Source organism: Mus caroli, unplaced genomic scaffold (genome assembly GCF_978045245.1).
Source record: "Mus caroli unplaced genomic scaffold, Mus_caroli_1 scaffold_10, whole genome shotgun sequence".
NCBI classification, from domain to species: Eukaryota; Metazoa; Chordata; class Mammalia; order Rodentia; family Muridae; genus Mus; species Mus caroli.
This window is the reverse complement of record NW_028227265.1, coordinates 44,694,021-44,706,709: the sequence shown is the minus strand read 5'-3', so window position 1 is coordinate 44,706,709 and position 12,689 is coordinate 44,694,021. Positions and strand designations below refer to the sequence as shown.

The 12,689-nt window shown below is 48.8% G+C and overlaps 1 protein-coding gene across 3 annotated transcripts; it reads left to right on the top strand.

The window, feature by feature from the left end:
- The first annotated feature begins 43 nt into the window (after window positions 1-43).
- Klf1 (KLF transcription factor 1) lies at window positions 44-11,794 on the top strand. Of its 3 annotated transcripts, none has more exons than XM_085843742.1 (4): window positions 44-253; window positions 6,289-6,372; window positions 9,154-9,967; window positions 11,018-11,792. In XM_085843742.1, exons 1-4 carry the CDS (start codon window positions 44-46, stop codon window positions 11,191-11,193), a joined length of 1,284 nt encoding a protein of 427 aa, XP_085699868.1. In that variant the 3' UTR covers window positions 11,194-11,792. The 3 variants fall into 3 exon arrangements, with proteins under 3 accessions (XP_085699868.1, XP_085699867.1, XP_029336486.1); XM_085843741.1 differs by having other exon boundaries at window positions 44-322; XM_029480626.2 differs by lacking the exons at window positions 44-253; window positions 6,289-6,372 and adding an exon at window positions 8,372-8,551 and having other exon boundaries at window positions 11,018-11,794.
- Window positions 11,795-12,689: the final 895 nt, after the last annotated feature.

Here is a 12,689-nt window from a genome sequence, read left to right as displayed (position 1 = left end):
AAGAGCCAAGGCAGCAGCCTGGTTTTGCAAAGCGGGTTCTTCCATGCCCAGGCAGGTCTCTTCCTTTAAACAAGCAGAACCAAGAAGGGGCGGAAACAAGTGTGCAAACCCGATTGGCCAACTGTGTTTCTGCCCCGCCCATTCTTGGTTAGCTAGTTGCCCAGATCCTGAGAGGCGGCATCCCAAGTTCAATAAGAACGCCTGGAGGCCAGACCTTGAGAAATCCGCAAATGGGGTGCCTGCAAAGAGAAAGGTGGTGAGCCCCATCCCAACTTGTTGCTTTGTGTGTACTTCGTGGAAGGATGCGATCTTCTGTGGCAAAGTAACTGCATTTCTGTGTACCTGTGTGGTTCTCCTACCTTCTGGGTGTTGTGCAGAGTAATCTAGAATATGTTATAATTGGGTGTCTCGGATGTTACAGTTTCTATTGGAGTATGCACTGATTTGAAGAGAAAATTAAGACAAAAATAGAAAAAGGGGGGGAGGATATAACTGTATAAACTCTCCTGAGAAATAGTAACTGGTTATCCTGACAAAGCAGCCATCTAACAATTGTCCTTCGAAAAGAGAAAGCTCTAACTATAGCTCCAATATCTGATTCTCAAAAGTGCTTGACTGACCGACCACACAGAGAGACTTCCCCTTATAGACTTACATCGACCATTTTATGGTTTTTAGGTTAAGGCACCAATGAAGATTATTTGGCTTAGCAATAATGTTATAACTATAAATGTTATAGAAACCCATCTGTGCAATTGCTCAGACCAACAGTACGTTTCTCCCTGGACTTGTGAGTAATAAATTCTTCTGATCCTCTTCTCAGTTGTCAAAGTCTGAGGGAAGCAACTTGTCATTTGGGCCTTCCTGTAACGCATTTTATGGGGTTGTATGTCTTGTAACTGGCTATGTAGCTGGGCAGTGGTGGCACACGCCTTTAATCCCAGTACTTGGGAGGCAGGGGCAGGTGGATTTCTGAGCTTGAGGCCAGCCTGGTCTACAGACTGAGTTCCAGGACAGCCAGAGCTACACAGAGAAACCCTGTCTCAATAAATAAATAAATTAATTAATTAATTAATTAAATAACTGGCTATGTCTTCTCTTGTAGCTGTGCGTGGGTGAAAGCTACTATGATAGTCATCTTTACAAGTGTATCTTGTGTGTGTGTGTGTGTGTGTGTGTGTGTGTGTGTGTGTGTGTGTGTGCTAGGAAGCAAACCTAGCATTCTACTCAAGCTCAACAAATACTGCATCACTGAACTAAACCATATTCCTCCAGTTGGTTTTTTTGTTGTTTTTTTTTTTTTTTTTTTTTGGTTTTTCAAGACAGGGTTTCTCTGTGTAGCCCTGGCTGTCCTGGCACTCACTTTGTAGACCAGGCTGGCCTCGAACTCAGAAATCCGCCTGCCTCTGCCTCCCGAGTGCTGGGATTAAAGGCGTGCGCCACCACGCCCGGCATTGTTTTCATTTTTTAATTACATTTATCTATTTACTGTGTGTGTGGAGAGAGAGAAAGAGAGAGAGAGAGAGAGAGAGAGACAGAGACAGAGACAGAGAGAGAGAGCGCAAGCGCAACGTATGCACAGCTCTCCATGTCCCATGTTTAAGGGGACAGAGGACAACTCTCAAGAGTCATTTCACCTTCCACTATGGGTGTCCTAGGGATCCACCTTAGGTGTTTAGGCTTGGTGACAAGTGCCTTGACCTGCTGGACAGTCTCTCAGGCAGGCCCATTTGACCTCTGTTACAGTCGGGTTCCCTAGAGATTCACCATAACCATAAATAAATTTTAATAAGATGAGGTTTATTTAGGTATGGCTTCCAGTGTGGGATGAGGGCCGCACCTGAGAGCACTCTCCCCTAGCCAGATCTACAGAAGGCTCATAAAGCCAAACTCCACAATATTATAGATATCCTGAAGGGTGGAGTTTTAACATCTGTCTTATAGTTGCCCTAGTCATCTTTTTGAGTGGAATAAGGAAGTTTGATTACAAAAACAGGAATATAAATTAGATTTATGACCTTCTTGCTAGAACAGTCAAGATCAGTCAATCAAAGTTTGTTTTACGAGATAGGGTCTCTCTGTGTAGCCCTGATTGTAGGTATACATTTTTTTTTTTTTTTTTTGGTTTTTCGAGACAGGGTTTCTCTGTATAGCCCTGGCTGTCCTGGAACTCACTCTGTAGACCAGGCTGGCCTTGAACTCAGAAATCCTCCTTGCCTCTGCCTCCCAAGTGCTGGGATTAAAGGCATGTGCCACCATGCCCAGCTGGTATACATTTTTTTTACAGCCTATTTTAATAAACATTCAAACTCTCCCCTTGCCCATCACTCACCAGAGGTAGAGGAAAAGTTAAGTTATCAGGATATGGAGGAAGTGGATCCGTACAGCACGAGTTCTTCGGGGGCTAGCTCAATCTTCTCTGGCAGCAGTTCAGTCCTGTGGCAAACACCAAAAAGGAAGCAGCAGCAGGAGTTTCATCCTCTCTGCAGGCAGACACCACGCACGAACCGGCAGCTGTGGTCCAATCCCGAGGAAGCCGAAAGGCTTGCCCACTGGCCACGGCTGCTTCAGTGGCAAGCTGCCACAGGAACCTCATGAGTTCTTGGATGGGTTTCTCTCAATGCCTGTGCCACAAGTGGAGCTCAACAACACTATATAAGGCGAACCAATATAAGCATATCGTTAGTGAAGAAGACTGAGGTGGAGCAAAGCAAACCAATGTTCCAGCTCTCTCTCCCACGATCTGTGGGGTCATATTTATACTCCTTCACCATGTGGCCTTTCACATGTCTGCCATAGCAAAACATCCTTTCATCTGTGTCCACCCCAGGAAAACACTTCTACACATGTCTGCTTTAACAAGACATCCTTTCACCTGTGTGCCCCAGCAAAACATCATTTGACACAACCAACCCTCCAGAGAAACGAGAAGTTCCCACTTTACCTGGATGTCCTGGAATTCACTCTATAGACCATGCTGGCCTTGAACTCAAAGATGCACCTGGCTCTGCCTCCTCCTTACAAGTGCTGGGACTAAAGGTGTATGCCACCACCACTGGGCTCTGTCGAGTGCTCTTCACCACTAGAGCCAATTCTTCAGCTCCTACATGGTTTCCTCCTCCTCAGAAAGTTGTATTTGTTTACTGTGTATGTACATACCAAGACACTCCTGTGTGTGTCAGCTCACTCCCACCACTATGAGTCCCAAGGAGGAACTGAGGTTTTCAGGCTTGGTGGGAAATACCTTTACCTTCTGTGGCCCTCCTTCTCCTACTACTACTATGGATTAAACCTAGGGCCTCAGAAACACTAAACAAGCCCTCCAGCATTGATTTACAACCTCAACCTGAAACAGGACTCCAGACCTTAGCACAACTGACTCCAGGATGGAAGTGCCATTCAGTCTGTAGAACTCAGCAGGCAGACAGAAATACCTGCCAAAGGCCTGATCCATCAGAGTCCATACAGTTCTGAGAACGTCTGTGAATGTACTAACATACTTTGGGGCTTCTGTAGTTCTGCTTCTGACTAACTGTTCCTGTTAACTCGTGTGTCAACCCAGGACATGTTTTTTTTATGATTAAAAGCTCACCCTGAGGGGCTGGAGAGATGGCTCAGCAGTTAAGAGCACTGACTGCTCTTCCAGAAGTCCTGAGTTCAAATCCCAGCAACCACATGGTGGCTCACAACCATCCGTAATGAGATCTGATGCCCTCTTCTGGTGCATCCGAAGACAGCTACAGTGTACTTACATATAATAATAAATAAATCTTAAAAAAAAAAAAAAAGTCACCCTGAAAAAGGCTCATGGCTACACTGAGACCCTGAACACTCAGTGTAGACGTCAGCCAGCTAATAAAGACCTATTGGCTTGAACTTATATCCGAGCAGCCTTCTCTGGCGAGCACCTCACAACAAACCCCAGTGCTTGAGTCCTGACTGTTTCTATGTCTCTGTTGGCTGAGTGAAGACAGAAACTCTCTCCGACTGTTCATGTGACTGAAAGTGTTCGTGAGTCCCTGCCTCGCTCCTCCCTCCCTTCTATCCTGGGAAATCAAACTTAGCGCCTAAGCACAGGATAAGCAGGCACTCTACCTCCGAACTACAAACCCAGCTCAGTCTTACAGGGTTTAAAATGTTGTTTTAAAGTTTTATTTATAGCCAGGTATGGTGGCAGAGGCAGGCAGATTTTTGTGAGTTCAAGGCCAGCCTGGTTTACAAATAAGAGTTCCAGGACAGCCAGAATTGTTAATCAAAGAAACCCTCTGTGGATGCCTGGAATCCTCTGCAAAGCCTCCAGCCCTGCCCCTTCCAGGGTTTCTCCCTGTCGCCCTGGCTGTCTTGGATCTAGCTCTTTAGACCAGGCTCATCTTTAACTCAGAGATCTGCCTGTATCTGCCTCCTGAGTGCTGGGATTAAAGGCTTTTGCCAGCCTGCCAGGCTTGCCTCCAGCCCTTTTGATGGCTTTTGTTTGTTTGTTTGTTTTGTTTTGAGACAGGTTTCTCAGTTCTGCCCTGGCTGTCCAGGAACTCACTTTGTAGACCAGGTTGGCCACTTGCAGAACTGCCAGCCTCTACTTCCAGAGAGCTGGGATTCAAGGCCTGTGCCACCACACCTGGTTCTCTTGATGGTTTCTTGTCTACATAGTTCATTGTAAGCTTGTATTCTCTGTTAGTTACTGTGTATCTAGGCAGTACTCAGCAAGGTGGTTTTCTATTTGGGTGTGGCTATTATCTTTGGAAACTTTTGTTTTAATTTTTCTGTAATTGTAGTTGTTTGGTTTTATTATTTTATTTATTTATTTATTTATTTATTTATTTATTTGTGAGAGGCTAGCTAAAGCCCTTCTTATTAATGCCAGAAGAACTGAAGCTAAGCCCAATTTACAGGACAAGGCTCCTTTTTATTATTAGAGCTCCTTTGGTAACAGAGAAGGCTGTTCACAGCCAGCATGCTTAAGGTTATATAAAGCACAACAATGTTATTTGTCTTCAGAAAAACATCTGAGGTGTGGGACATCATTTACCCTGACTATGCTCTAGAGATGGAGGAGGGTCTCAGGCACTCCTGAGTCCCTTCCCAAGTCTATCGGCATTCCAAATTGCAACTCATTTAAAGTACAAGGTGTAATCCCAGCAGTCCACTAGGAGTTGAAACATACATTATGTTGTAACACAAATCCTTCTTGAGAAACATCAACACCAGATGTTCCTATGCCTCTTCTCAAATTCACTTTATCTTCACATAATTCACCTTAATTCAAACCCCAACATCAAACCAGAGCTGGTGCATGCTAAGCACATGCTCTGCCACTGAGCTACACCCTTTACGACGATCTCACGGGATCCTGTTCTAATGGGGTGCTGGTGGTTGTCTAGGGGATCCTGAGGTCTTTTCCTGGCAGATGAAAGATTGAAAGTCCGTGAAAGAAAGAAAATTGAGCTGCAGAGAAAGCAAAAGTAACTTTATCCCTTGGGTAGAAGAGATGCTAGGTCTGGGTGGCTAAATAGACTGGCTTAGGTAGTTTATCGTCTCTTTGGGTTCTCCCCTTTCTCTTACTGGTTCTGTTTAGAGCACACACTCTCTCACCCTTAACAGTAAAACAAAACCTTCTGACTCTCCCCTTATACAACAGGGACTACATCCTCACCCTGGGCTTTCTGACACTCTGTATAGTTCTCCACTTGGTCACCTCCCTTATCCCGCAGCCCTTGGCCTCTTCAACCCCTAATTCTGTGAATCTGACTATGCCCTGTGCAGGTGGGGGCTATATAAGAAAACTTTTTCCTATCAAAGGTTCTGTGGAGGTTTAAGGATGGTCCCAATAGGGGACTGGAGAGAAGTGGGTAAGAGCACCCTGTTTGCTCTTCCAGAGGTCCTGAGTTCAATTCCAAGCAACCACGTGGTGGCTCACAACCATCTGTAATGGAATCCAATGCCCTCTTCTGCTGTGTCTGAAGACAGTGACAGTGTACTCACATACATAAATAAAATAATAAAATAAAAAGAATAGTCCCCATAGCTGGATGGTGGTGGCATACACCTTAAACCCAGCATTCTAGAAGCAGAGGGAGTTCGAGGTCAGCCTGGTCTGCTAAACAAGTTCCAGGCTACACAGAGACTTTGTCTTGAAAAAACAAAAACAATAAATCCCAGAATGGCCCCCAAAGGCTCATATATTGAATGCCTAATTACCAGGGAGTGGCACTTTTTGAAAGGGTTGTGAGAATTGGGAAGTGTGTCGCTGGGGGTTGGCTTTGAGGTTCAAAGTCTCTCTCTCTCTCTCAGGATGTTTCTCTCAGTTATTGGACCAGCTCCTGCCTTCATGCCACCATGCTCCCCACCATGATAATGGACCACACCTATGAAAATGTGAGCAAGCCCCAGTAAAATGTCTTCTTTGATTGTGGCTCATAATCATCTGTAATGGGATATGATGGACTCTTCTGGTGTGTCTGGGGACAGCAACGGTGTACTCATACAATAAACAAACAAACAAACAAATAAATGCAGATTCAGTGGGCAATGTAGCACCACAGTGTCCTGTGACAAACACTTCTACTGAGTTTCAAAATGTTTCTGTCCTCCCAAATGAGACTTTGTTTCCTAGCAGTCTCCCGCCCCAGCCTCTGGGAAGCACTAACTCACTGCTCGTCCTGACAACCTGTTCTGGCAATTGTATAGACAAAATAATGCCGCATGTAACCTTCTATGGTTGCCTGCCCTCCTCCATTAGCCTGTTGTCCTCGGGTTACTCGTCTTAGCACACTGATTGTTGGGGTGTGTGTCTAGTGTGTGCCTGAGCATGCGTGCAGCCCAGCGGTCAAGGTTGATGGTCTCTTCCTTAGTTTTCTTTACCTAATTTCCTATGCTGGGCCTGACACTGGACCTGCTTGGCTAGGCTGACTATCCAGTGAGCACCAGGTATCTTCCCGTTTCCATCTGTCTAGCACTGGTCTTAGACATGCACAGTGACCTTGGCTTTTGTGTCGGTGACAGGGATCTGAACCTACGTCTTTATGCTTTCCTTTTAAAATTAGTACGGTGCAAGCACTCCATCAAGAAGCTAAGTCCCCAGCACTGTTTTACCCTTGTTGTCATCTTCTGAGACAGAGACTATGTAGCCCTGGTTGTCCTGGAACTTATTATGTAGACCAGACAGACCTCTCAAATTCACAGAGATCCACCAGCCTCTGCCTTCCAAGTGCTGGGATTAAAGGCATCACTACCTTTAACTGCCTGACTAGGTACCATTTTCTATAATGGATCTGATGTCCCCTAGGGACACTGAGCAATGATGGTGTATGTGTGATATTATTGTACACGTGACACCCCATTTCCCTACCCTGACTCACAGGGCACCAGAATAGAAGTATGGGAATAGCAGGCCATCTACCATGCCCCCACCCCCGACCCCCACACACACAATGAGCCCTTAGGCAGAGTCAGGGCTGAGCTCTCCTGAATGGCATACTAGCTGCAGCTCCATCTATGGGTCCTATCCCACCACACTGTAAAATTCCTAGCCATCCCCTTCAGCTCCATGCAGTAGCCAGTGAGGGTCCTCAGAGCCCCAGGGTGGGCTGATTTGAGGGGACTCCTTTTGCTAAACAGCTCAGACCTCAACACAATGGAGCAATTCAAAGCCAAAATAATTTGTGGCACCAACCCCCAGCTCTTCTGCTCAAGGAGGAACAGAGCTATGGTTGTTCTGGGCCCCCTACCTGATAGCGGCCTGAAACATCTGGTGTGTCTGATAATGCCTGAAAGGGAGCCAGTGCCAAGGCCCGCCACTAGCACTGTTGCTGCTGTTGTCTGGGAGGGTAAGGACTGCAGTGGTCTCCATGGGGGTCAAAGGGTCCCAAAGATCTTTCCCAAGAAATCTATCCTTCCTGGTGCACTCCTTGGAAAGAGACTTGAAACCAAACCAGAGGGGTCCTCTCAGTCTTGTGGGAGGCGGGGGTGGGGGTGGGGAGCAGCGACCAGGACTTTTCTTTACCCAACCTGAATCCTAAAACTTTGAAGCCCCTATTCCTTGACATCTGACTGACTTTACATATAGGGTTGGTTTTCAGGGACCAGTTCGCAAACAGGCCAGGGTGAGGTCTATTCCTTGAAAGTGACACATCACAACTTTAATCCCAGCACTCAGGAGACAGAGGCAGGCAGATCTCTGTGAGTTCTAGGCCAGCCTGGTCTACATAAGCCAGTCCAGGACAGCCAGGGCTCAGTTACACAGAGAAACCCTGTTTCGAAAAACCTAAAAAAAAAAAAAAAGACGCGCACCACACACATATCACACACACCCCTCCTTTGCCGTTTTGCCTTGCCTGGGTCTTATCAGGGAAGACAGCCAATCAGATGTGGGCAGACAGGAGCCCTCCAAGAAACTTTCCTAGCCTCATAGCCCATGAGGCAGAAGAGAGAGGAGAGGCCTGAGGTCCAGGGTGGACACCAGCTAGCCATGGCTTCAGCTGAGACTGTCTTACCCTCCATCAGTACACTCACCACCCTGGGACAGTTCCTGGACACCCAAGAGGACTTCCTCAAGGTGGGGCCAGTGTGTGTGTGGGAGGGGGCAGGTGGTCTTGCTGAGACCTAGGGCATAGTGCTTAGGGGTGGGGCGTCTATCTTACTTTAGTATCCTCTGCTCTGTTTTTTGGGGGTGGAGGGGTGGGAGAGCCTCTGAGCCTGGTTTGGGGGAGATGTTCTAGGGGGTCTGAGATCAAGGTGAGGCCTATTTCTCCAACAGGAAGCAGAATTCTAAGCTCCATATCTTAAGAGTCTAGGCTCATAGAGACAAAGGTCCAGATAAAGGTGTCCTGGGATTTCCAGGCTTTGAGCTGTAATTTTGCTGGGCTATGTGAAGATAGGGAAAGGCTAGGGAAAACGGAGTCAAAGTTGTCCCCTTTGACTCAGAACTCTGCAACCCCTTCTCCCATCCTGAATACTATTCTTGGTAAGTGTCTTATCTGTCTCTAGCAAGACCTAATGGAGTTGTCTGGAGCTGAGAATGGGGTTAAAGGAACCGTGTGGGTAAATGACAGGCACGCAAACCCTCGACCAGCCTGCGCCACCAGTGTTTCCAGCCAGAGTTGCTTGAGGGCCAGGTACTCAGTGCCTACCATTCAAGCAGTGCATTCCCTCCCGCAGTGGTGGCGGTCTGAGGAGACGCAGGACTTGGGGCCGGGGCCCCCGAATCCCACGGGGCCGTCCCTTCACGTGAGTCTGAAATCGGAGGACCCTCCCGGAGAGGACGATGAGAGGGACGTGACCTGTGCGTGGGACCCGGATCTTTTCCTTACAAACTTTCCAGGTTCCGAATCTCCCGGCACTCCCCAGACCTGTGCCCTGGCGCCCAGCGCGGGGCCAGTGGCACAGTTCGCACCGCCTGAGTCTCTGGGCGCCTATGCGGGTGGCCCAGGGTTAGTGACCGGGCCTTTGGGCTCCGAGGAGCACACAAGCTGGGCGCACCCGACTCCGAGACCCCCAGCCCCTGAACCCTTCGTGGCGCCTGCCCTGGCCCCGGGACTCGCTCCCAAGGCGCAGCCCACGTACTCCGACTCGCGAGCGGGCTCCGCAGGGGGCTTCTTCCCGCGGGCGGGGCTTGCGGTGCCCGCAGCTCCAGGCGCCCCCTATGGGCTGCTGTCGGGATACCCCGCGCTGTACCCCGCGCCACAGTACCAAGGCCACTTCCAGCTCTTTCGCGGGCTCGCGGCGCCTTCTGCTGGTCCCACGGCGCCCCCTTCCTTCTTGAATTGTCTGGGACCCGGGACGGCGGGCACAGATCTCGGGGCCACTGCGATCGCCGGAGACGCAGGCTTGTCCCCGGGAGCTGCGCCGCCCAAACGCAGCCGGCGAACTTTGGCACCTAAGAGGCAGGCGGCACACACGTGCGGGCACGAAGGCTGCGGGAAGAGCTACACCAAGAGCTCGCATCTGAAGGCGCACCTGCGCACGCACACGGGTAAGGGCGGGGCCAGGCGGGCGGGGGCGGGGCTGGAGCCGCTAGTGAACGAAGGGAGGGGCCGGAGGGTAGTCAGAGGCGTGGCTAAAGGCCGCCCCCGCGCTAAGGATCTAGAAGACCGCACCTGAGACACTGGGTCAAGTCTAGAAGGGGCGATTCCAGACCCAAATGGGCTAATGCAAACACTCGGGAGGCAGAGGCAGGTGGATAGCAGTGACTTCAAGGCCATTTGGGCTATTATAGCGAGTTTCAGCAGCCTGAGCTTCTTAGTGAGATCCTGGCTCATAAATAAATAGGTGTAGACAGAGGACCTGGGGAACACTTTGGGGACTTCGGTGTTAGAAGTGAATGTGTAAGGCCTGGGTTAGAGATGGGAGAAGAAACTAGAAGGGTGAACCCCGAAGGGTACAAGCTTGGAATGCCAGAGCTCGGAATATAGCCAGTATTTTCACGCATTCTCGAGCTGGAACCATCTGGGATCAGGAGGTTGAGGCACTCAAGTAGAACCAGTTTCAGGGGCAACTGACAGAGGTCCCAGAGATAAGAAAAGAAAAGAGGGAAATGCTGAGAGAACAGGCCTAGAAAGAGAAACGGGGTCATCCCAGGACTGGAAGACAGCTGAGGGTCTCCCAAGCATGGCAGGGCACGCACCAGGTTTGTAACAGGAAGAGAGGGAATCACTAGAGACAGGGCCTTGGACACTGGGGTGGATTTCTGGGCTTGGACCAAGTTCAGGAACAAGACTGAATATCATCGGGAGGCTCAGCCAGAGCAAGAAATAGCTGCAACGCTGAGAACAAAGAACGAAGGTGCAGCCACGTGAAAAGGCAGGGAACTAGCACACTGGAAGTGGGATAGGAGACCGGAAGTGAGAAAACTGCAGGATTGCAGCTGTAGATACAGAAAAGGATTGAGTCACAGAAGGCAGGATTGTGTGACCTTTAAACTGTGTGGGCTAGGTATGTTCTAAGACTTGGCTCTACTTCATCAAGTGTGAAAACTGGAGCTGGGTTGCTTGGAGGGTGGTACTCACAGCTCCCTGTCCTTCAGGAGAGAAGCCTTATGCCTGTTCCTGGGACGGCTGTGACTGGAGGTTTGCTCGCTCAGACGAACTGACGCGCCACTACCGGAAGCACACTGGACATCGTCCCTTCTGCTGTGGCCTCTGCCCACGTGCTTTTTCACGCTCTGACCACTTAGCTCTGCACATGAAACGTCACCTCTGAGTGATCCTGCACAAGGACTGGGGATGAAATAAGAGTGGATCCAAGGACTGTATCCCAAAAGATGGGCCATTATACAGTCCTACCCAGATCAAAAACTGACCAGAAGCTTTCAGGACAAACCTCACATGTCCTCAGGGAGCCACACACATGGCCCCACAGACCCAGCAATAGAGACCACCAGATAAATCAACTCAAATGGACCCCTAGACCAGAGGAGTGACCCTGTGTCCTGGAGGCAGATGGACTGGGGTGAGATTTCCCAGGATCTAGAAGGGAGCTTCCCACTGTGTCCGTCCGCTAGGATTGTTGTCGTTACTATAAAAATTTCCCATATAAAACCAGTGTCTGCCTCACTGTAGTATGGAGCTGGAAATTAGGAGAAGCATTGAGTCCCCCGGCAGGTGACACACTTACCTGTATACACACCTCCTAAACTTTCTAAAATTCATTCACTTCTGATGACACTCCCACATCCCCTTCCCCCACCATCACCCCCACCCCAGCAGTCTCCTCCATCAAGATCAGCCTTCCAGTCCTGTCACCTGTTGTCAAGCCAGTGATGAGATACAACTAATGTCTTTGCCCTTCTCCCTTTTATTACTAAGACGGGATCTTACTATGTAGCCCTGGTTGGCCTGAAACTATGTAGACCAGGCTGGCATCAACCTCACAGAGATCATCCTATCCTCCTGCCTCTGCCTCCTGAGTGCTGATTTTAAAGATGAGGGTGACCATGCCCAACCTGTCCACTTCCTTGGCCAAAGTGGGTCAATAGTCACAGATTTAGTTTAGGCCTGTAATCCAAGCTGTTTATGAGGCTGAGGCTGGAGGCAAATTTGACACTTGCCTGTAATACAGAACAAGGGCAAAATCATCCTGGGAAATTTAGTCAGTTTCTGCCTCTCTCTCTCTCTCTCTCTCTCTCTCTCTCTCTCTCTCTCTCTCTCTCTCTGTGTGTGTTTGTGTGTGTGTGTGTGTCTGTGTGTCTGTGTGTGTCTGTCTGTCTTTCTTTCTCTGAGAAAATGTTTCTCTGTATAGCTTCGACTGTCTGGGAACTCACTCTGTAGATCAGGCTGGTACTGAGATCTCAGAGATCTACCTGCTTCAGCCTCCTGAATATTTTTTGTTTGTTTGTTTTCTTCATGTCTCAGAAAGTTAACAACAACAACAAGCATTTGTGCATGCTGGTATATATATTTAATCCCAGCACTTGGAAGCACTAGGTGAATCTCAAGGCCAGATAGAGCTACATAATCTAGAGACTTTGTCCTTTAAAAAGGTAGAAAAAAAAGCTGTGCAGTGGTGGCACATGTCTTTAATTCCAGCATCCTCTGCACTTGGGAGGCAGAGGCAGGCCGATTTCTGAGTTTGAGGCCAGCCTGGTCTACAGAGTGAGTTCCAGGACAGCCAGGGCTACACAGAGAAATCCTGTTTTGAAAAGAAAAAAAAAGTAGGAAAAAGGTTGGGTGGTGGTGTACACCTTTAATTCCAGCATT